At 46.4% G+C, this 25,098-nt stretch overlaps 1 protein-coding gene across 1 annotated transcript in view; it reads right to left on the bottom strand.

The window, feature by feature from the left end:
- Positions 1-5,769: 5,769 nt before the first annotated feature.
- LOC119399588 (monocarboxylate transporter 12-B) overlaps positions 5,770-25,098 on the bottom strand; it is a 33,572-nt gene continuing 14,243 nt past the window's right edge. The window contains exons 3-4 of the mRNA XM_037666391.2: positions 10,602-11,573; positions 5,770-6,163 (exon numbers count right to left, since the gene is read on the bottom strand). Coding sequence (XP_037522319.1) covers positions 6,009-6,163; positions 10,602-11,573 — 1,127 coding nt within the window. The 3' untranslated portion in view covers positions 5,770-6,008. The remainder of the gene's footprint in view (positions 6,164-10,601; positions 11,574-25,098) is intronic.

Genomic DNA, 25,098 nt, shown 5'->3' with positions numbered 1-25,098 from the left:
TCAGCAAAAGTCGGCTACGACAGGTTCGTTGATTCGTCACGTTACGCTGACGTGAAAACTGATCACTCATACTCCCACTTTCGCGCCGCCGCGGCCGCGCTACGTCGACTTGACGCATGCGCAACTGAGCACGCCCGGCGTCATATCGTCCTGCAACATCGCCTCGAATAACGAAGAAACGCAGACCACACAGATTCTGTGAATTCAGCGTCTCTGGGTACTGTTCTTTGGGTAACGTCGCCGGCGAGGAATGCAGCATGTCGCATCTCGCGCCGGCTGCAGCAGGGGCGCGTCGACGGACGCCGGACGCGCCGGTTGCGCCGGTCGCACCTTCGCGTCGGATAGTGCTGTACGTTTGAAATTGCGTAGCGTCAATGTGCCGAGCATGCACGCGCGTCGACGTTACATCAAAGTATAAATGGTCCTTGAGAACAGAGCGCTAATTGTGCCTTAATGAATTGTAACTTTCGGGATTCTGTTCGATAATATAATGATTTGAAAAAAAAAAAAAACGCCAGGCCTGCACTGAAACCGCAGCACAGTCACAGCGAAAGCTGGAAGAGCGGCGTTTCTAGAGCCCGTTGTAAGCTCTCTTACAAGTACACCAGCAAGGTACCCACTACGTCATAAATCACAATTTTTGTGAAGTTGGGAACCACCTACTAAGCCATTATTCGTCATTCTACGGGGAAGCGAGCCACCAGCTACACGTCTGTAAGGCATTATGTGCACTTTGTTGACGCGACGACTGATGACGATGAAGAATTATGGCTCAGCCCTTTGTAATGGGTTGGAAGCCTTAAATGGCCCACCAGTTACGTAATTTACATTGGAAGGCGCCCGGTCGCTATTTCCCTCTTCCGTTATAGTGTATAACATACGTTGACGTGGGAGAGAGAGGGGGGGGGGTGAAGTACTTTATTGCGACCCCGAGGAAATGGATCATGCGCTTATGGGCTTCCTTGGCAACCAATACAAGTGCACTTGCGAGGAACCCACTACGCTATAAATCATTGTAATTTTTGAGAAGTAGGGCAGCAGGCCCTGTGCCATTTTTCGTCATTCCACGGAGACCCATGGTACCCGCTAAACGCATGTGAGGCATTATGCGCACTTTGTTGATGCTGTGCCTGATGACGATGAAGAATTACGGCGGAGCCCTCTGTAATGGGTTGAAAGCATTGAACAGCCCACTCGTTGCGCAATTCGCATTGTGTGACGCCTGGTTACAGAATTAGCGTTGTGCTACATTTGGTGCTTATTTTACTCTTCTACCACGCAATATTGCATATGTTAATGTGGTTCCTTCCCGACGAGAAGCCTGTATAGGACCTTTTTGCAAAGCAGTTTCAACCACCGGCGTGGCTCAGAGGTTGAATACTGGGCTCCCGCGCAGAGGAGCCAGGTTCGAACCTCGTTCCATCCTGGAATTTTTTTCTTATTTCCAGCGACAGTGGTTACCGACATCGGCGGCGGCGGACAACTACAGCGCCAAAAACGGCCACTGAAATGATCTCATAACAGCTTTCGCTGTAAAAGTGTCGATACGCAGTGTCCCTTTCGAGTTAAGTCACAACCCATTTCATATTACCGCAGCGATTATTTGCCCTCCTCTGCATGAAGAGTACATATCGAAAAAACGCAGTCGAACACGCGTGTATCGAACCACACGAATTGTTGTACATGTCGAACAGTTGTAAAATCCCATGCAAATGTGTTGGGCTAGTACACGCAAATATAGAGCTCCCATTCACTGCACATTCGATATATGGAACGCGGCTCCACGCCCAAGGCCTCAAAGTGCACTGCACCACACGTGCTGGAAGTCAGCGCATAGCGTCGAGTATGTAGCGCCTGTCTTTTGTTCCTCTCCTTTTTCTGTTTCCTTGCTTTCTTTCGTTTCTTTTTTTTTTTGAACTTTGCGCTACTAACTGATATGTATGCGTGGCCACAGATAAGTCGTTTTCAGTGGCCCAGTGAGAGGGTGTCTTTCCTCACTTCTATCTCACTGGCTTCTTCGCTGACTGACAGACTCACACGCCTGCGCGCGCTTATTGGTTCGCGCCTGTGTTCGGGATAGTTGGACATGACTAATCTGTTCACAGTACACCAGCGGCTCGGTAAAGACGTTGAGCCAGTTCGGCGTCCTCGGCAGACGCGCCGGTGAAAGCACTTTCGTTTGAGACGGCGTCACACCTCGAGATCTCGAACTTTCGAGGCTCTGCGCAAGCGCTTTGTTCTTGCCCGCGTTTCTCCGGCATGGGTGGAGGGTGGGTGCTTTGAAGAAGTGGCGGCTTTTGATAACTCTGCGCTCCGTCCAAGGTATCGGCGCCGTGACTTCACGCTGGATATTAAAATGTGGTGTGAGCGCTAACTTGTTCGAAACACGCTGGCTGTTCTTGCACGCGTTTCTCCGGCGTGTGGGGACTGTGGGTGCTTTGATGAAGCAGCGGATTTTAATGAATTTGCACTCCGTCGAAGGTACCGGCGCCGTGATTTGGCACTGGATTTTGAATGTGGTGTAAAGGCTGGCTTGTGACTATAGGGCATGTCTTTCTCGGCACCAAAGCGGCTTTTTTAAATGCGAATGCATTTCTTAGTCGGGCTATGTCAGGCGTCCGGCGTTGTCTGCGCGCCTCTCCGCTCTCACTCCCTCTCCCATAGCAACAGCTGCGGGCGCGCGCGTTTATCCTCGCCCCTAGCAACCGGAGCAGGTGGTGCGGGTGGTAGCGGAGAGTGAGTGGAGATGAGGAGCGCGCTTTGGCGTGTGTGGGCGTTCGCATCGCGGGAGCTCGGCGGAGCTCCCACGTGTGTGGAGAGAGTGTAGGGGAGGATAGGTGCAGGGCTTCGCCGTTCGCTCTCTCTCCTCCCTGCGCCACCGCCTCAATGCAGTGCGTTTGAAACGCGTTTGTAGCGTCTGTGCTGCCTTGGCACAGCCTGAAAACAGCGCGTTCTAAACGCGTTTGTGCTGCATTGAAGGCGGCGGCAGCATCCCTGAGGTGATTACGAACGCACGTAGGAAGCGTTCGTTGAAAAAAGCGCCCAAAAGGGAGACACTTGAGCGCGTCGATGTGTCCAGCTTTACGTCATTAAAATTACTACCCCGTGTACTCTCGGCGCAAGAAATGCATTCACATTTCCTCACAATTCCCTTCGGGGAGGTGGGGACATTTGTTTTTATTTAGCACTTCATCCTTCTTACGCATTTCACGTGTGCTGCCAGTTGAGCCCTGTCGAGCTGTCCGGCTTTCTGCTCATGAAATAATTTATCACCGTCGTGTCCTTCTCGACGTTGCTGCTTTTGGATACGCCAATCGGTAATCTCCCGTTTTTTGCAAGTTTTGACATTTGTCAGAGACGTGCTAAGGTTTTATTAGGAGCACAATTTCGAATATTGAATTATATATATATATATATCGAACTATTTCACAACCTCCATCGAGTTTGATATATTCGGGCTCGACTGTACACCGAAAATAGAGCGAACCATCGCAGGCGCAGATCAGCACCTTCAAAATGCGCAGTTTCACTTCCACTTAGCGCGAGAGATTCGGTGCTAATACAGAGTGAAAATGGCTTGTTGATTTTTATCTTCTTTCTTGCAGTGTTCTGTTTGTTAAGCATATTTGGGGCGCTCAGTGTATGAGAGTTCACAGTAATAAAAGATGTGCAAACATCCTGCCTTAGCAAATTGTTTAAAACAGTGAGAACTTGAGCTTGTTGGCTTGGCTTCCTAACAGGAAACAGCGCGGGCAAACCTGTCAGTCTTTCTTGTCCCGTTTGCTCGTGCTGTTTCCTGTTCTTAACGAATTCTATTTTGCATCGTGCTTACTTAATTCGATCAATGCTCGTTTCTTTATTCAAGGATTCTATCTGTGATGGCCTTTCATATTTGCTAAAGGTATGCTGTTCTCTGCTTCTAAACATCAGTAAATTTTGAACCCAAACTTTCAACTTGCAGGTGGTGGTTTCCTGACAGCGAAGTTCTTCACAGTTTGCACTGAGAACGTTCCTCTCATGCAAGCATCCAGTCCGAGAGAGGCGTTTAAGATATTATTCCTCGCACACTTTGCATCAACGTTGCCTACCCAAAAAAGACAAGTCTTACCCTGGAGTTCACTCTGAGGTGAGATTGAAACTAAATCTTGGACACAAAACTTGAGCCAATAACTCTACCTTTCCGGTAACATTAAAAAAATGTATGTTATATTGCTCACATAAAATGCCTCCATTAATTGAGATTGCTTCATTTAGTTAAAATGAAAAGAAAGCATTTTGGAACAAAATTACTAAAACGAAGACATAAGCCCTTCAATGAGAAGCTATCTGTTTTATGGAATACTGTTTGCGAGTATCCACAATTATACTGGCTGTCAGTACTTAGACATTAGAAGGTTCCAATTCGAATTTTAGTGTTAGAAAGGTTACCAGTTTCATTGTGGACTGATGTGGCAGTATTGTATTTAAAGTGAAGGTAATTTAGGTAGAGATGGATGTATGCAGCAAAGTGTATTCTTAATGAAGAGCAAGGAGGTGTCTTTGTAGTTACACTGTATGTAAGAATATTTAAGTACTTCTGCACTGCTAAACAAAAGCCTCTCCTTTTTAGGTCAACTGCCACTGTCAGTCCCGGCAAGGACACAAAGATTGAGGAGACACGTGGGAAGCAGCACAACCTGAACCCGAAAGTGGCGTCACTGATTAGCTCCCTTAAGGAATATGACTTTTAAACATCTGTGCCTCCAACTCGTGCAATATCCCTCGGAGATTCCTGAATCTGGACCCCCTGAGAAACGGTGGGCATAGTGAACAAAACGGGAATTCTAAGGGCTCGTTTTTCTTTGTTTAATTACAACTAACAGGCAACAAAGTCAAGGAAAGTACAGGGGATGGTATATGCAGTCATTATGAAGCAAATGTGAAGAAAGTAAAGTGGACGAAAAGATAACATGCCGCTGGCAGGGGCCGAACCTGCAACCTTCGAATAACGCATAGCGAGCGCTTGTGACAGTGTGGGCATATCTCGTATTTCAAGATGCACGCGTTGGCAACGGCCTGAACTTGTATGCTCCATGTCAATAAACTTGTTTGCATTTCACTCTGTGGTCTACGGATAACCAATTTCCGAGAGACAATGCGTGCTATAGGGGGAACAATGCAGATGCAAAAAATTCTGTTGCTTTCTTTTGGTGAGATATTCTGTTCTTCCACCACATACATTTAAATTTTGCATAACCTGTCAAATTGCAGAATATGTGTTAACTTACATTGCTGTGATGAGAAAGAAATACAATTTCAAAAATTTCTTGTTACGTAGAGCAGAAAACCCATTTTAATTACAGAAACTTTCTGTATTGAAAAAAAAAAAGAACTTGTCCAATCAGAAGATTTCTGTACTAAAGAAACAAAAACGTAGTGAAATTGCAGAAATTCGCTCTTAGTCAGAACAAAAAAAAAAAAAAAACTAAGTCAAGGTACAGAATTTTTCTGTTACTGACAACAGAAAACAAACCATTCGAAATTACTAAAATTAATGTTGCTGAGAACAAAAAAAAAACAAGTAATATTGGACATTTTCTGTTACTAAGAATGAAAAAAAAAACCATGTAAATTACAGAAATTTTCTGTCAGCAGGAAGAGAAGATACATGTAAAATTACAAGAAACAGAAAACAGAAGGCAACAGAAACTTTCTGGCAGGCCAGCTGCTATAAAATTTATTTTTTCTCAAGAAATATTTTTTACAGTGTAGTGAAATGTGCACCCGAGATGAAAATTCGTAAGTGTGTCACACGTCGCACCCAGGGAAATTCTTGAGAACAGGGTGGTATTGTCCTGAGTGAAGTCCTCAAAATAAGGAATGGCATTTAACAAATAGCTGGAGTTCGCTTAAATGCACAAACTAACCATCGCTGTCGACACTTCACGACACAGTGCTCTGATTTGTTGGCGCGAGCAGCTGTCAGTTGCATTTCCCATCGGCACCGGAGAAGATTTCTCCACTTTCTTTCAAGTTCCTTCTGATATTTTGCCATTTCCTTTCGGAGATTCCGGGTTCTTTTTCTTCAGAAGCTTCATAGTCCAGACAATCAACAAGAAACCATTAACGGCCGCTGTGCAGTGAAGGAGACCGTTGTATGATCCATGCCTGTCTCGGAAGTAGCCTGTGAATACGAAATCCACATAAACGTCTAGGCAACATAGCAGTCAACGTGGATGCTCCTTAATCAATATTAGTTTGAATTAAGCGAAATAGGTAAACGTTAAAGGCAAGACAAAATACATGGAGTCAATAGAGTACTGCATTCGAATATTGTTTGTAATACAAAAAAAGACACTTTAAGTTGTTTTTCATGCACTCTTTCACTTTACAAACTAATTCGCCGTATGGATTGTTGGGATGTGCTTATATACAACAAAACAGAAGAGCCTACGGTAAAATGAAGTAGCTGAAAAAGCTTTTTTTATAAATAAAACATGTCGTTGGACATGAAAAGCTGGCAGTGTAAGCATCTGCTGAGGAAAGGACTAAAGGAAGAAGTTACAGAGGCACTCATTCTCCTCATCGGCAGGGAATGCGAAAACGGCACGAAGCGCACAGAGAGACGATGAGCAGAATGGAGGAGCCGGCAAGACCGCGACTTGTCGGGGCATGTGGACTGTACCGAAATTAATATTACGCGAAGTTGTCACATGACGTCTTCATTTGGCCAGTGTGAACTAGCGACCTAAGGTTCTCGCGTGGTCACATGCATGACTATGCCACATGACGTGATCACATGGTCGATCATGTGTTCGAATTGGGAAAAGTGAATTTTGAGGATAGGCCACCCATATTGCTGGAGGGCGCGCATTCAATTTTGGGATCGGCCAGGGCGTTTTTGAACATGGCTCAACTCAATTTTCACATAAGGAAAGTCAATACTGTGGTGGGCCACCTTAATTCAGGGGACGGGCCAAGTCAGTAATGGGGTCGGGCTAGGTGAACTTTGTAAGTGGTCCAGGCTGCTTTTTAACGTGGTAAACTCAATTTAAGAATTTCGTAATATCAGCTTTTAGGGTGGGACACGAAAACTTTGGAGGCGACGAAGCCATTTTTGGGGGTGGGCGGGGTCGCTTTCGAACGCAGGTATACTCAATTCTTCAATTAGGCGAAGTCAGTTTGGGAGTTGACAAGGTCGACCTCGGACGAGGGTGAACTAAATTTTTGAATGAGCCCGGTCTGATAGAATCCGCGGAACCTCAAACCTGAAAGGCAGCCGTGCTAAAGTTTCGCGTTATTGAATTCCACAACTAGCGAGCTCACGAATTCAATAACACGATGCATAACGGCGGTTGTAGAGAGAAAGAAGCAAAATTAATTTCGAGAACAGCGTTGGTAAGCAGCTCTAGAGTATTGTAGGGTCAGCTGTCTAATACATACAACTTGTTGCCAGACATTAGCAACAGCAGCATTTTAAAGCTGTCATCGGACAGATTTGGTCCCTTCTTAGTGAATGAAAGTCGCTTCTTAGCTGGTGAAAGCATAGAAAATTGAACGATTGGAATAAAAATTTATTGTAACTTGACAGCCTCCGTTACCAAAAACGTTAACCTAAGTGCGTTCTCCGTTACATTTCCGAAATGGTATCGAGTACACTAAGTTACCGAAAAAAGCAACGCCTTACCAGTAACGCAGGTCGTGACGCGTTACCGCCAACACTGGTTACAAGTAATATGCTTCTATATTACGCTATATGGAATTTCCGACGAGGCCGAATAACAAACAAGACTGAATGTCAAAACGAGAAGAAAAGTACGAGACCGAATGTATAAATTGGACTTTCCGTCTCGTGAGACATATGACGCCAGCGGAGTAGCTGTCCCGCGAATGATGAATGACCCAGACAAAAAAAAATATGGCAGATCGCACGCACTTTGGGAATCGACAAAATTCGAAGCATTAAGCGACGAGCGTGTTTGGCTATGAGACAAATGCCATGACATTTCGTTCGCTATCGCATATTTGTCATGCAAGCATGAATGTATGTTCTGGTATATACCACGCTAATGAAGTGTATATTCTGACATATACCATGCATGACCTGCCATTTATATTTGTCGTACTCATGCCATGCTAATATTTGTATATGACAAGGCAATGAAACGGCCGCGAGAGCACTAAGATTGTGTCGTGTCACTCACGACGCATAGGACATGTATGACATGATTTTCATGCTAAGACCTGTCGTGTTGTTTATGCATACTGTCATGGTATGCCAGTTTGGGTGTACACAAACTAAATGAGAAAGGTGTGATAGCACCAAGAATACGTGATGTAAATCATGATGCACGTGACATGGACGTCATGATTTTCAAGTTACAGCCTGTCGTTTGTATTCGTCATACGCTCATCTCATTCCATACCAATTTTGATGTGTCTCACGTTGATGAAACAGCTGTCAGAGCACCAATACTGCTTCATGTAATTCATGACGTAATTCACACGGAAGTCATGATTTTGAAGTTGCGACCTGTCATTTATGCACGTCGTACGCTCATTTCATAGCATACATATTTTGGAAAAATGAAGTTATCGACACGCTCGCGAGCCCACAAAGACCACGACATGTAAATCCCGGCGTCACACATACACACACACACACACACACACACACACACACACACACACACACACACACACACACACACACACGCACGCACGCGCACTACACACACACACACAGACACACAGACAGACACACAGACACACACACACACATACGCACGCACGCACGCACGCGCACTACACACACACACACACACACACACGCACACACTAGGCATGACGAAAGACCACATCGAGGGGACACGTGTCGACGCACAAGCATGCATGAGTTTTATGATGGCACTAAAAATAGGTAATCACAAAGCTGTAAAATGTCAGAAACATCCCTAATAACAGATAAGATAGACGCCGACAGAAGCGACAAGGCAAGAGAAAGAAGGAAAAAAAGACAGAAATAAAAATATCGCAAGTAATTATGTGTAGTAGCCCAGATTTGGTAATAATAATAATATCTGGGGTTTAACGTCCCAAAACCACGATATGATTATGAGAGACGCCGTAGTGGAGGGCACCGGAAATTTCGACCGCCTGGGGTTCTTTAACGTGCACCTAAATCTAAGTACACGGGCCTCAAACATTTTCGCCTCCATCGAAAATGCAGCCGCCGCGGCCGGGATTCCATATTTGGTTGCGAAAACTGCATAGTGGTTTATTAGATTATTATTAATAATTGCTGAAGTTTTACATACCAAAGCCCCGATCTGAGTATGAGGAGCGCCATTATGGGGTATCCGGATTAATTTCGACGATCTAGTGTTCCTCAACCTGCACCTCTATCTAAGCAAACGGGGTTTCTTGGGACTTCGCCCCCCAAGAAATGTGGCCGCCGTGGCCGAGAATCAAAAGCAGCGCTCTATGGTGAAATGGATGCATTCGTGCTTTTTTTGCACGACACCTACAGAACTTCATAAGCTGGTTTACAGTACTTCTTACCAATACGCATACACTGCACATATTCTCATTTTCGAACTTTGTAAATTGGTGTATTTATGAAACAATAATAATAATGATTGGGGTTTAAGGTCCCAAAACCACGATATGATTATGAGAGACGCCGTAGTAGAGGGCTCCGGAAATTTCTTTAACGTGCACTTAAGCCTAAGTACGCGGGCCTCAAGCATTTTCGCCTCCATCGAAAATGCGGCCGCCGCGGCAGGGATTCCATCCCACGACCTGCGGGTCTGCAGTAGAGCACCATAACCACTAGACCACCGATGCGGGTTGCTTACGAAACAAGTCTCTTCGTCTGTTTGTATCTATTGAAGCGTAGTATTTAGTTTGGTTCCATGAAAGCAGCGGCTGTACACCGTGGTTCTTATTCCACCAGCCTACTACTTCCACCAGCCTACTTCATTGTTACTCAATGCTTCATAGTCTTTCCGTGCAATCGGTGGTCTTAGCAGCGCCACAGGAAGTGAATGGCTGAGATCTGATTGTTATATAACTGACTCGGTTCCTGCAAGAACTCTCCTGTATTACACTGTTACGTAAAGCGCGCATCTTGAAATTGTTTGTCATCTTATTCTCATCAGACTATTTACATGTCCAGTGAAAGACGAAGGTCTCTCAGTGACCTCCGAATTACGTTGTCTTGCGGTTGGTCATTATATGTTACGACTCTCCATCATATAATTTCATTACACCGCTCAACATTCTGCCGTTCTCGGCTGCGCACCTCATCCCTAGGTACCCGCTCCTTCCTTCCGTTCATTGGTGCTGATCCCTTGATATCCTATAACTGACTATCACTTAGCGCAACCTAATTGATGCAACGCTGCCGCTGCGGTGGTACAGTGGTTACGGTGCCCGCAATTCGATGGAAGCTAAATGCTAGAGATCTGTTTACTTAGATTTCGATGCATGTTAAAGAACCCCGGGTGGTCAAATTTCCGGCAGCCTCCACTACGGCGTGTCTCATAATCATATCGTGGCTTTGGCCCGTAAAAGTCTAGATATCATCTATCAATGCAACGCTAGGGCTAGTTCAGACTTACCGACAATTGGTGGGCGGAGAAGCAACGCTATACCGATACAGAAGTACACAGCCCCCATGACGACTGGCATTCGCTTGAGTCCAAAGTCTTTCGCAATCACAGGGGCTTGAAGAGCAATCCTGGCGCCGCACGTGAGACCCATTAGCGCCGAGGCAGTGAGCATCATGTGGAGGGACCCGAACCACGCCAGTAGTTCGAACGCGGCGCCCTGCACTAGATACCCCAGGAGCATGACAGACTCGAGGGATAGAACCTTGTAGTCTATGATGACGCCACTGAGTGCTCTGAAGGCGATATCGCTGATGGAGAATGCTTGGAGAAGGTAAACCGCGCTGGAAGGTTCTATGCCGTGGTCACTAGCCAGATCCGTTGACAGGAGCACGTATAACGCCATCCCAAAGTTCACAGTCGTGAAGGACATAGCGCTGACTATGAAGGACATCGTCGCGAAAGGTGCCAGCTCGCGTTTGACGCAGTCAACGATGTTGCCTTTTGCCAGCCTGCTACCCCCTGGATAACGGGAGGAGACGAACTTGACACTAGTTCTGTCACTTGATGCAGTTTCTTCTACGCTACTTTTCTCCAAAAATACATGCGTTTCGTCGGTGCAATCAGCACAGTTTTGCTTGTTCAGGTCTTCAGAGCCGGAATTGCGGAATGCGGGCCTTCTTGAGCTGTAGATAGTGTCCAACGCAGTCTCCTTTTTCTGTCTGACTGGTTTTGGTTTGTCTAACCACGGAGGTCTTCTTAGGGCAATGGAGCATGGAAATGCGTTCATCAGGATCGCTCCGTAGAGCAAGAATGCGGCTTGAATGCCGTAGCGTGAGTAGAACAGTTCGATGAGTGGGGGGAAGACAACAGTGTTGAGGCCACCAGCTGTGAACATCAAGCTGCAGGCGGTTGCTCTTCGCTTCTCAAAATGCTGAGCCACAAGGACGTTGGCAGCCACGTAGAGACCCGAAAGCGTGGTCCCTGAAAGTGCAAGAGAGAGAGAGAGAGAGAGAGAGAAAAAAAAACTTTTTTCAAACTTCGTACGTTCACCTCAAGCGTAAAGTATTCCTACATAAAGTGTGTGTATTGTGCAATAGCTATTTCGGTGAATATCTTAGGAAAGAGAAAATGTGTAGGCTCCTCTGAGGACAAATAGCATCAGTCCTCCATTTAATTCTAACTGCAGCGATAGTGCTTACGTCCTGTTCTTAAAATCGATTTAATCCAAATGGAGTTCTTTCCGAGTGTTTTCGCTCGATAAGTCATATATAGAGGGAAAAAGCCTGATGTTCAGCGGCCTGGGCAGGTCGCGTAATGTGGGCCTCAGCAGGCGACGTCGGCTTGACGACAGCGACGGTGGCGACGATGGGATAATGATCATGCCATGATAGCCGTAAGCGCACCACACAGGTAATCATGCCGGTAACGTTACCTGTACACGCACCGATATGAAAGAACGCTGATCTTGTCAGGGCGTTTTTTTTTCTGCTCCACGTACGAGGTCTGACGTTCTATGGATTTATTCCAAGCCGTGGCATCATGTACAGTGATTTCTGAACTACAATTACTGGAAGCGGCTATAAGAAGTGAGGATTGGCATAAATTACTCCCATTTATACGGAACCTTAAAATTCTATATTTCCTTTATTTGACCCAAACATTGCTCACGCCGTTAACATATGGAGAGGTCGCTGATTGCAAGTTGCGGAAAGAACTTTTAGAGAAAAAGGCAATCTATGCTGCTCATTTTTGCGGTCCGAATTACTAACCACAACGAACTCCTTGGAAGGACGGATATTGGAAACTGGCGTCGTGACCGGCCGACCGAAAATCAGCGCGTTCGAGATGCGGACTCCGGTTGCTCGCGAACTCTTGGAGGCGTTCTACATGAAAATGAAGGGCGCAGATTGCGTCACCCAGACATCAGTGTGCTTGCGGAAGCGGGAATTTCAATTGTTTTGCCGCAATATGCAGTAGATTTTGTGATGATTAGGTTTGCGATGGGCGCGCAGGCGCGCTTGTGACGTACGCCCCGTATATTTTCCCGCAAATCTGTCGTAATCAAATGAGTTGTTAGTGAGCGCCCGTCCCGTCTTCTTGTCTCTTGTGTCACGTCTTTTTTTGCGCTCTGCTTTTACTTTCAGACAATGCACCAACTCGCCCAGCAACGCATTCTATTAAGAATACAAACACTTTGGGAGTGATACTGTGGTGGATGACATATGGGTTAACTTACAGGAACAATGGGTCAATTGGCAAGCAGAGTGCACAGGCGACCTTCTCAGTGAGCGCTCTTTGCTACTAACGGGACATCGCAGCCCCTCACCGAAGGAGAAATCTTCCTTGCGGAAGTGCTGGCTGCACGCTCGTGTTCTAGGTTTCGCGATCCGAGCTTCGCGAAGCTTCTTACCTTACGGACACGTATAAAGGGTTGCACCGGGCTGCGTTAAGTGCGTCCTGCACTGCGGCACCGAGTAATGGCCTACAATTTATGACGCGTTCAAAGTCAGCTACTACGTATTTTAGCGCTTCCACGTGTTGTCAAGCGCGCACCCAAAGTGGGAACACTCACTTTATCAGAACTGCTGCGCAGTTGGCATTCCGAAATAAATTCTTTCAGCAAGCATCGGCGCTGAAAGCTAGCAGCCGCTGTGATCACGTGATCCCCCATAGCACATCAAAGGGAAGGTAGCGCCAGCTTTTTTAAAACGAAAGCTTCGCTGGCCTAGTCGAGCTGGTTTCGCCGTGCATTCGCCTTTTCGGCCAGTTTCAAGATTGCGATAGCAGCAGCACGTGTTGCACCCCAAGAAACTTCCGGTCACTTCAATTATCACTAGTGACCGGATTTTAGGCAAATGCCTATTTTGTTCCTTGCGCTCCTATCGCGCCATTTTGACATATGAGCATAAATTAGAGGTTAAGAAGATTTTGTAGTGTTTTTATAGTGCTTATAAATGCCTATGTTTGGCGTTCGTGCCTAAATGCTTACGAATGCCTATAAATGCCTATTTTCAAAATTGACGCTTATATGAACGCTATTTAGGCTCAAGTTTCGCTCCCGGGTGCTATTTGAGACCGTTATTCACGTTCCCGCTTAATATTGACTGTTGGGAACTATGGGCTTCAACCTAGCCCCTAGTTCAACCAGCTCCTGGAAACAACCGCTAGCAGCAGTGAAGGAGGACGCGCCGGGGAGAATTCACCGCCGCGCCGACATGGCGCGACCGGTTGGCGAAGGCGAGTCCGCGGAGAGCCTTCAGCGGAAAGGAGAGTGAAGAGCAAATAAAAAAAAAAGGAAAGAAGAAAAATGTTATGTGCATGGGGCTTTTGTATTGTTCGTAATTTACTTGTTTAGGTGGTCACTGCAGTAACGTAGCCAGAAATTGTTTTCGGGGTGGGGGTGCGGGGATCAACCATACTTTATGGATGTTCGTGCATGCGTTTGTATGTGTGCGTGTATATAAAAATACGCAAAAAATGTTTGGGGGTGGGGAGAGGTTGAATCTCCTCCCACCCTTCCCCGCCAGGCTAGGCTATTGGTTCACTGCTAGGGGAGAAATTGGCTCTACGCGATTCGACCCGGCGAAGACGAGGAATGCCTTCTTTCTGGTCTTTTAGCGATCTGGCTGCCTGCTCCTGTTCTGCCCTTCTGAGCCATGCCGAAAAGACACCCAGGAGTGAGTTGATTCGACGGTGGACACTTGACTCACCCCGCAGAACACGGAAGAGACCGTGTTCGGCGAACCATGCGGAACAAAGCACAATTACACAGCTATGTTAAACTGTTGGCGCCTTTGTGCCATCTTAGGCAATAACATTTTTGTTTTCCTGTCGTGGATAGAGGTCGCTCACGTCTTCGTTTTGAAATTATTTTCATTTATGTGCAAGTTTATTATGCCTATATTATTGATATTGCCCCGCCACGGTGGTCTAGTGGTTATGGCGCTCGGCTGCTGACCCGAAGGTCGCGCGATCGAATCCCGGCCGCGGCGGCTGCATTTTCGATGGAGGCGAAAATGTTTGAGGCCCGTGTACTTAGATTTAGGTGCACGTTAAAGAACCCCAGGTGGTCGAAATTTCCGGAGCCCTCCACTACGGCGTCTCTCATAATCATATCGTGGTTTTGGGACGTTAAACCCCAGATATTATTATTATTATTATTATTGATATTGGAGGCCTAAAACGTTGTTTTGCCTGCCTAGATTTGGCGCCTAAAACGAGCTTTTTTGATGCCTAAAAATCCGGCCTCTAATTATCACTCTCTAATACCGAATCAGATAGCCTGTTTCTTAAGTTGTGCCAGAGTAAGGAAAGACTCTTTTTCCGCTTTCAGGTAAAAGGAAGGCGCTTAATGTTAAGGACTAACTCTTTTAACGTTCTATGTAGATTAGAAGAATATTTATTTGAAATATTTCGCCAGACACAGGGAGAAAATTGTTGAATATCTGCGGGCTACTCGCTAAGGCTTTTGTTCCCCGCCAATGCTACTAGGCTACAAAACCGGAAGCCGTCCAGGACAGTGTTTGTAAACAGCGAAAGGGTTTGTGGCCTTGAAGCGAAGAACGCATACCGCGTGACTATAGATCAGAACACAGCGAATTCCATTCGTAGCGCCATATTGGCATCGCGCGTCGTGCCATCTATCGCAAACTCGACGAAGCAACGTCCCTGGACTGCTATGTCAGCAAACGCTACACAGAGCAAACGCGGAACTCCCGAAACTCAGCCCGTCGGAGAGCATGTTTCGCGTTTCTTATATTTTTATTAGAACATCAAGAACACCTTGCTCATGCAAGTCCACAATGTATACGCTGTATATACGTGTTGAGCAGGCTGCGGAAGCAACCTTGCCAGGTACGTACGCTGTTACATTTGTAAATAAAACGTCCCCGCTGTAGTACGCGTGAGTCGTAATTGCAGTGCAGCTCGCGAAAGAGTGAAACGATGCTTTGTTGCCGCATATTACAAGTTGCGCACAAAGTTTTGTGAAAACGCGTCATTTTAACATCCATCGCATAATAATTGGAGTAGGCTTTGCGCGTAGTTTCGCAGAACGTAATTTTTGTTCCACGAGCGCTCTTACAATAATGCGTATTGCTGACAAAAGCGTGCTACCAGAGAGTATCACCTGCAGTGACGTTCATCGATCCCTTTTGGAAGCTATCTGCGCGATTTTATTCCTGTAACGATGATGATTTACACGCGAAACTATGCTACTCTTATTTAAGCCGATATTGAAATGGGCGGAATCCAGCTGTCTCTTAATAAATGTGTGCTGTGTAAATATGCTAAAATTTAGCTGCTTGAGCTAGCGCCACGCCTGCGACGTAAAGGACAGTGGCGCGAGCACTGTTTACTTACGTGCCAATATATGTATTATGTGGAGCTGGATGCCCCGTGTCCAAATAAATTTGGGAACATCAAACACTGAAATGAAAGCACGAAATTCTGGCCAGCTGTTGAGGAACACCGTACCATTTACTACCTTTTAAAGGCGAAAGCCTGTAACCTTGAAGGCGTGGATGCCATCAAAAGCACTAAAGCTTGATACTACGTTGAAAGTGGCAAAGCATGCTGATTGCTTGTGCTTGAAAGCACTACCTTGCACTACATTTTCGTCAAAGGATACGCTTAAGGGTATGAAGTCCACCCCCACAAAAAGCTCGCGCCTGCCTTCAACTCAGCTGCGTGTGACGCAAATTAGGTTCGTAAAATGAAATAGGTGGGCATCACACTGCAGAATGCACGCAGTTAGTGTACTTACTCGCGCATTTTCACTCGGCTTCTAGTTTTTCTGCTTGAATCACAGTTATCCATTCGCGGCGAAGCTCAAAACACCGCGCCGGCGCTATTCCCGTGGCGCGTCGTGATCGCCGCAGACAACGCTAAGTAATATCCTCCTGGTGCGCTGCTTGTTTTGGCATCCAAAGGCGACGCAGTAGTGCCCAGACGAGCTCTCATACGCTGAAGCGGCGTGAACGGGTACTTTTTCGCACTTTAAAGCCTCAAAACTGCAGCTTGCCCTGTTGATTTGTGCAACCGGGAGAGGTTCTTCGCAGTACGTTCCACATGGGTTTCCTTTGCGCATGCGTGGCTGTCACCTAGCAACAGAGACACGCGCCTTGCGAGCGCGGCCAGATGTTCTCTGGCGCGGCCGAGCACAGGCATGTCGGGCGTGTGGTAGTGCGGTAGTACGGTAGTGGTAGTGCCGCTTGGCCGCTGCGACTACGCTCAGCACTTGTTGAGAGCAGATTGCGTGCCACTTTTCCTGCGGCGCGGGTCACTGTGGAGCCTGCAGTGGCGACAGCACCTGAAGAAGATGTAAGGTACCTGCGGGACTTGTTAGTAGCGCCTGACATTTGCGTGCGGTAGATATTGGCGTACGCATGGCGTTTACCGTACGGAGGTGCTAAGATGCGCCATTGAAATGGCCTGTACTGAAATACAATGAAAACTCAGGGTCCCTTATGCATTTGCCTGAGACGACTGCAAGGTGAAAGCCATCAATATGATGTTCTAGATGAATTACCAACCCGTTCAAACGCTCAAGTTAATAGGCCTAGTTGCTGCATAAGTTCGCAGGTAAGAACTTCAGCACAAACGAGGGCGAATTACAAGGAGATGAGACGAGGCCTGGCGCAGCACGTGTTTCGTCCTATTAGCGCTGAAGTTTTCACCGTAAAAATGTACTGAAATAACATCTGTATAGGATGGAATGGAGTAGCACAAGCACAGACCCTTAATATTTTCATGAAGCTAGATACACGCTGCACTCAGGCACCCACAACAGCGGGCTGTTGTGGGTGCCTGAGTGCAGCGGATATATTCCCCTATCGTAGCAGCTGCACGCCCAATACTTCTTTCAAATGTGCCCGCATGGGAGCCTTCGTCCCTTTTTCCTATTCTTCGAAGCTTGATTTCGGCTGTCGTAGAGCGACATTTTTAGTTGGGTCCTCATAGCCGTCGGCGTGCGGCGTCTGCTAGCGCGCGCTGCCCATATTTTCCAAGGCCAGGCGTTTGCGTGAGGCGGGTCACGCATGCGCAAAGGAGACCCATGTGGAACGTACTGCAAAGAACCTCGCCCGGTGCAACCCGCGCGCGCCTTGGCAGTACGGCCAGCCCTGCGTCTGGGTGCGAGAGTATCCGCTCGGCTCGCCAGCAGCCTGGGTGCGAGAATGGCTTGCTCTGGTGTATAGCTGCGTCCGCCGCCGTCGCTGCACCGACCACTGCTAAGGTAATAGAGTTTCCTATAGCACTTACTAGAGGGAACTCTGGCGCTAGTGTGTATGGGAGCTGCAACGTATGGCGCTTCAGCCAGCATGGGAATGATGGTTAGTACACGGATTAGTCTAAACTTAGAATAACTTCTTGTTGGGCGAGTTGGTGCATGACTTATTGTAGAGTATGTGCGCAAAGCTCGGACGAACACAGGAAAAAACGATGTAGACAGAAGGAGCGCAAACTATCATTCTAGGGTATGTGCGCAAAGCTTGGACGAACACAGGAAAAAACGATGTAGACAGAAAGAGCGCAAACTATCAACTAGTTTGCGCTCCTTCTGTCTACATCGCTTTTCCTGTGTTCGTCCGAGCTTTGGCGCACATACCCTACAATAAGGCTAAACTTCGTTCTTTCGGCTCCGTTTGGCTCCGCGTCGCCTGCATCCGCTTTATCGCAAAACGATGTACATCAAAAGTCAGCAGTTCCACTTCAACACTTTAACCTTTCTAGGCTCACCAATTGAAATCGGTTCACGAAGTTCACAACAACCCCTTCTTTTATCCGAAAGAAAACCAAAACAACGCAATAAACAAAGCCACAAGTGCGTTCGAAGCCGGCAAGTTCGAAGACTAGGCAAATCCGTGTACTACCAATCATTCCCATGGTGGCTGAAAGATCGCAGCGTCAGAGTCCCCTCTAGTTAGCTCTATGGCTAGGATGACAAACGCTGCCTCGCGAGCCGTGTCCACGTGATTAACAACGTGACTCGCCGCTCTCTCTGCCACGTCGGGTCGGCGGGCGAGTGCTTCAGTTCAGGAAGTGAGGACGCTGGTCCATCTGTGCAGAAGTTGCGTGTGCGGTCCCAGCGGCGAAAGCGACAAGCTCTGTCGGACCATCCTGTGGAAGATCGCTCGGCTTGTTAATGAATTAAAAGCGGAAAGGTGAGTACCAGCGCGCAAAGTGGCAGGCTGAAACGAGTGATGAACGGGAACTTCGGCGAGCTTAGCGTCGGGAGAAGGATGCAGAAAGAGAACAGCGACGAGCTTTAGGGGCTGCAATGGGCGCCTCGCGTTCGACTATGGCGACGGCTTCGGAAACTGACGAAACGATGGTACTGAGGGCTTGCCGTACGGCACGTTCGACTAGCCATATCATTCAGCTGGCAAACTGTGCTTCGGCTACGAGAGTAAGCAAACATAACCAAGAGCAACAAGCTTTCGCTTTCATAACCGGGACTAGCCGAGCTAAGCCGCACCAATTTTATTGGTGGGCCTCGTCTCCAATAAAGTAAATTGCTGCTGCTGATGAGGATCAAGACGGCGATAATGAAAGGCTTGCATGTAAGATACTTTGTTTACTTTTGATGTCGGGTGTTCGTATTTTTTTTTGGGGGGAAAACTGCTTGTATTGTAGCAATAAATTGGTTCCAGTGTCCAGAAAACCAGATCACAATAGAAAAAAGTGTATTCAATAATAATGCAGCTAGGCTTGTCCAGTGTGTAATCGGCGCTATGAGAAAACAGATTAAACTACAAGTTCTCACCACCGTGACTGCGACGCATGGTAGAAAGACAGGAGACTCTTATCGCTTGTTGGCACTACACGCTGTTAACGAATTGACTCTCTTGCCGCTATCTTGGTGGTGCGAGCGTTATTGCCTTGCGAAAGGTTGGAAAAAAAAGGAAGCATTAGGCTTTTATGATTGCAATGTATACTGCTACTTGACGAAGCGGTTACTTGGAAGTAAAAGGTTTCCAAGAAAGAGCAATAAACGTTTACCTTCCTCCTTATTACCGCAAGTACCTGCAGTTTCCTCCGGGCTTTTTTTTTGTCAACCTTTACGAGCGCTACTAAAGGTGACACGTCACCAGCTGATACCCCTGACAGTGAGAAGATCTCAATGACGTTCGTGCATGAGGTTCTCGCTGGCACTCACCTCCATTTCAGGTCATTGGTTTCGGCAGCAGTAGTTCTTGGACACAACGTAATGAAACCAATGGACATTGATCCAGGGGCATTATTTGTGGATTTGTGAACTCCAGTGCGGCAATTATGACATAAATGTAATGCAGTTAAAGTGGACGAAACGACAACTTGCCACTGGTAAGGACCGAACCTCTGACCTTCGGATAACGCATCCTAACTATAAACGTGTACAAATACGAGCCAGCTGCTGGGATTTTAATATGGGTTGCGTACGCTTTTTTGATACAGGGTTTGAAAACTATGTGACATAGGTCCCAATTGCAACTATGAAAATCGGCGAAAGTGATTGGACACCGTAAACGCCATATGTACAGCTGGGAGCTTCATTTATGTCGTAGTTCCCCGTTACAGTTGTAAGTACATCTGCTGATGCCACAGAGTGGGTAGAGGAGTCGGCATTTAAAACATGCATTGGAAATAGTAATTTGTAAATTTTGACACTTCATGTAAAACCGTTTAATTAGGGGTCTTTGAAGTAACCGATAAAAATGGATGCTGTGTTTTATCTAAAAAAAGTGAGGTGGCGACAAAGCGGGACCATTAAATCTACATGTCTTCACAAGCATGCTATAGGCTACCGTAGAAGGCAGGGATGCAAACAAGTTTGGTAACATATTGTACTTAGATGCGTAGTACAAACGCAAACGTGCGTTTCGTTCTGTGTAGAACTCGTATGTGATGTGCAGTACAGCCAACGATAAGAAAAATTTTGTAGATACTGAGTGGTTCATACCTCGTTGATGGAAACAAAAAAAAAAGTCTAGATCAGGGAAAGTTTTGCACTAAAACGACCAATCACCCAGGAAAAGATCAGAGACGTGATAAGCCACTTATATGGCTGTGCAATTACAGAAACGCGTAGCTCCGCTGACGCGACAGTGTGCTTTAATTTTACGAGCGCCCTGGCGGGCTGACGACGACGTGTGTAAAGGCGCGACGACGACTGAATTGTGACCAACAAGCTATGGCGACAGCTTGGTGACGAGAAGGTACATTCTACAGAAGAATGAATAAGCAATTACACTAGCATATACTTTTGCAGTATTCTGTTTTATTGCAAATTGATTAAAAACCTAACAAAATCGTATTTAACATGCTTTACATACTTTTCTGTATTTATTTCTGCTGTGGTCGGCAAAGTTTTGAGGCGGAGGCCTGACCCTAGTAGCACGCAATGTTGCCACAACGTTGAAGCTAATTTCTCAATGTGACGGCCACATTGTATCAAGATTTGGCGCTACTAGGGGAGTTGCACGAAGCCGGCACGGCGAGGGCCACTCGGGAAATAGGGGGAGGGGGAGGCTTTGCAGGCAAAGAGAGGCATTCGGCCAATTGACAATAATGATATACAAAACTGGAATAGAAATCATGGTTATTCTAATCAAGGTTGCACTTTATAAACATACGTTACAAGCAAAAAAAAGAACTCCTTCAATATGATTTTTGGTGCTGAGCATTCTTAGCCAACGCGCACATGTGTTTACATCAAGGTTGCACGAATACAGACGCAGAAAGTCGTGTATCCATCGCTTAGTCGGGAAGTGTTCATAGGTTAGTTAGACGGGGGGGGGCGGGGTTCTTATGTCGTGCCAGGGACGGCGTAATACTGCCCTGCAAGGCGCAGGTCGCCGACCCCTGGCCTAATAGATAAAATCCGTTTCATGCATGCAACACGGTGTTGTACGATATTGCAATTGTATTATCATGAGTATGTTTGCTGTCTCTATGTTTTGCTCCATGTACTTTTTTTCCTCTTGTTTTCATTGAATTGTACTTAAAATACTTTGTTAAGACAATTTGTTCCTGTGATTGTATATTAGACGCGCTGCTAGCCAAAGCCTATGAGTCTAACCAGCGTTGTGTATTTTCGTGTACTGCCAGAAATTGAAATAAACGATTGTGATGACGATGATCACAATGGCATGGTCATTTGCGCTGTCTTCACCGCTTATGCGGTTACTACAGGGCTCATGACATCATCCGATTTATCATAATACAGATCATGCGATAGCGGTCTAAGGGTGACTGAAGGTAGTTGAGCTAGAAAGCTACATTAAATGCCACATATGCAGCTGCTATTGATAGTAATGATGACGATGATACTTTTTATAGGCATACCTTTTGAAACTTCACGGTGACGAGTGGTCACATAATATTTTTCTTCACTCCAGGTGTGATTTCATCGACTGTGTTAGCTTCCTGGCTTTTATGCTTTTCATGTACTCATAAAACCTCTGATTTTACAATATGCAGTCAATTATGAGTGTAATAAATCTGGCTCAGTCAATGTCTTCACGTCTTTCCTCACCAGGGCTCTAAGCGCGACTTGCTTATTCCACCCAAGTTAATTTTTTTTGTTCGAGTTTAACGTCCCAAAACCACGATATGATGAGACGCCGTAGTGGAGGGCTCCGGAAATTTTGAACAACAGGGGTTCTTCAACGTGCACTTAAATCCAAGCACACGTCACCCAAGTTAAGGGGGTGCACTTCACGAGACGTGCACTTGCCTGTTGTGTCACCGTAAAGGTGGAAACCTATTGCTCGAGTCATACGCTCAATCTATATGCCCAGAACGAGGGGTTCATCGGCGTGTGGTTATGCGTGCGGCTGATGTGCGTTCACGATCCAGAACAAGCCGAGCACACAGGACGTCCCACCAGGACGATGGACGGATGCGAGGGAATGGAAAAGGATGTCAGGGAATGAAAAAGACAAACAAAGGGGTCACAACATCTTTGCGCCTATTATAAACTTGCGGTAATTTCTTTCGACTGTGCATTCCCAGAAGGCGTTGAGTGCATTCCAAGAGGTTTTTAATGCTAGGTACAAAGGATGCTTCAGGACCCCTTTAAGAGTATCATGTACTTGAACACTAGAACCCGTAAGATGTGAACGCCTTGTAAGAGTCTTTCTGAGCGATTTTCTCTGCATGCTAATCGTTTGTGTTGGGATAACAATGAAAAGAGTACATGGGAGACACGGAACAGGGACGAAAATGGAGCGTTTTATCTGCGCGCTTTCTTCGTTGTGTCTTTCGTCCGCTGTTTATCATTTTTAGTTGTACACCAACTCTCTCAAGCATTTCTTTTAGCTGTGCTGAATAGTTTCCAGGCTATTCTTTTAAAACAGAAAACACCTGTCTTATCTACATTTGAGGATATTTGCTCTGGTATCTGTTGCCCTCACGCTGTCAGCTCTGGCTTACAGCAGTGGAGCGCTGCTCCGTGTGTTACCATGCAGATATTTCCTTCTAACTTTTGTTTTTTCCGTGTGTGTGTACATATTCATGGTCATTTTGGTTGGTAAGAATTTGCATCCAATATGCCACCTCTGTATCTCCCACTTTCTTTTTTATGGTTCCTGGTTGTCTGTTCACACATTCGTTTGGAGTGTTAATGGTTGCCAACCTTCTCGTGTCCATGTTTCTCAGGTAGAAATAATTTTGCGCTGAAGATGAGAATTTGTTTTATCCCAGGTCCTTCCGCAAGGCTTATCTTGATCTTCGAGCCTCTCACTTCAAGCTTACTGCACTGCCTCACGTGTGGTCTTTCTTTAGGGCGCCTCCAAAGCGATTTGGGCCACTGATCTGTGATTTAATTTCGACTCCGACAAGTCTTCCAATCGCAAGCACATAATTCCATTCGCGAACTCTAGCGCTGGCACCTGCAAATACCCCTTTCTAAATTCCGCGTACCACACCATGCTCATTGAGCCACACAATGCCTTGCACTCTGTGTCTTCGCCATTGCGCTGCTCCTTTTGTTCCTCTCACACTGCCTCGGCGGAAGCTTACGCTGGCCTAAGCGTTAATTGTGGGCCCATGTTCAGAAAACGACGTCCTATGGTAAATTCTTAGTATCCTGATGCTGAAAATTTTATTAGCGAAGCCGGATGACCAATTTCAAAGAGAATGTACGAACCAATAGCTTCGTGAAACCGGGCCCTAGCCTGTACGTGTTTGTCTTGCCACTGATACCCAGGTAGCGACGCAGAGGACACAAGTTCTTAATGTTCACCGACTATCGCCCACAGTTGACATACAAGATAAGAAGCTTTCTCGGGATTGCATAAGCACACAGCAAGCATCCTATCTGAGCGTCTCATCTTGTATGCCTACGGTTGTCGGTCATCGCCGAACACTGAGAGGCTAGGCATTGCATATACAAGCTTCCCCTATGGATAATCAAAATAAACAGCACTACGAGTTGATGTGAACAGGCTGAGGAAGACATAGACCAGCTCCTTCTACACTGTCAAAAATAAGATGCTTTGGGTAAAAAAAAAAACTTTTGTAAAAACTGCATGCTTTGGATAGACGGCCATCATCAGCAAAAATTTTGTGCCTATGGCCCAAGAAAAATTTTGACACCATCGCTGTGCGCACATCAGTTTGAAGGAATCATAAATATCGCGAATACACGAGGTTGGATAAAACCACTGCTCGCACTTTTAATGATTAACATGTGACCTTAGTGACATGTTTGGCTTGTTTTTCTGTTTATGTAGAGGTTGTATTTCGAGCTTGACAGTTGTATTTAGAGTACGGCAACTGAGAAACAACTTGCAGTTGCCCATTGTCTGCTGAATGAACCTCTTGACATTTCTGTGAAGTGAAAGCTTTGATTGCATTAAAGTACTCAGCCTAAGTGCGTGAGTGTTCATTCTATTTGTAGAGTTTGGTGAGTTTTCACTGCTCTGCGACGACCACCAGCCTTACCACTTCCTTATCTTCACACTGCTGGTGCGTTGCAGCCCCAATTTTTAACAAGAAACTGTTTTATGCCGGGGTCCACCACGGCTCCACTGACGTATTTCCGTCACGGATATGACGTTGTAAAATATAAAGACTAACAGTGGGCAAAGAAAAAAAAAACAGAAGAAAAAGCTCCGTCACCGGGAATTGTACTTACGACCCCTCGCTCCACAGCCCGAAACGATTCGGCCACGGACGACACGTTCTTCGCGATGCTAACGGCGAGCTATTTATATACACCATTTGCCGGTGGTGGTAGTCGGAGATCGTTGTTACAGCGTGTGTTCGTTATCACCAGCGCGACGGCGCGAAGCGCTCGAAGAGCGCGCTTTAAAAGTCGTCGCCGTTGCGACAAGCGCCCGCCTCTACAGGGCGTGGTCGCTCGTGCGTGCGCTTATCTCGTGATCGCGGTGGTTTGTACGTCTCGCGTTGAGAGCGCGAAGGTCACTTGGCTCACTGCAGCGGCCGCTTTTGCGAAAGGAGCGCGGTGCTCACGAAGAAATAAGTTACAAATGTGACAGTTAGTTGGCTCTCATCCTGTGTA

This window comes from Rhipicephalus sanguineus, chromosome 7 (genome assembly GCF_013339695.2).
Source record: "Rhipicephalus sanguineus isolate Rsan-2018 chromosome 7, BIME_Rsan_1.4, whole genome shotgun sequence".
Classification (NCBI taxonomy): Eukaryota; Metazoa; Arthropoda; class Arachnida; order Ixodida; family Ixodidae; genus Rhipicephalus; species Rhipicephalus sanguineus.
This window is presented reverse-complemented; position numbering and strand designations above follow the sequence as displayed.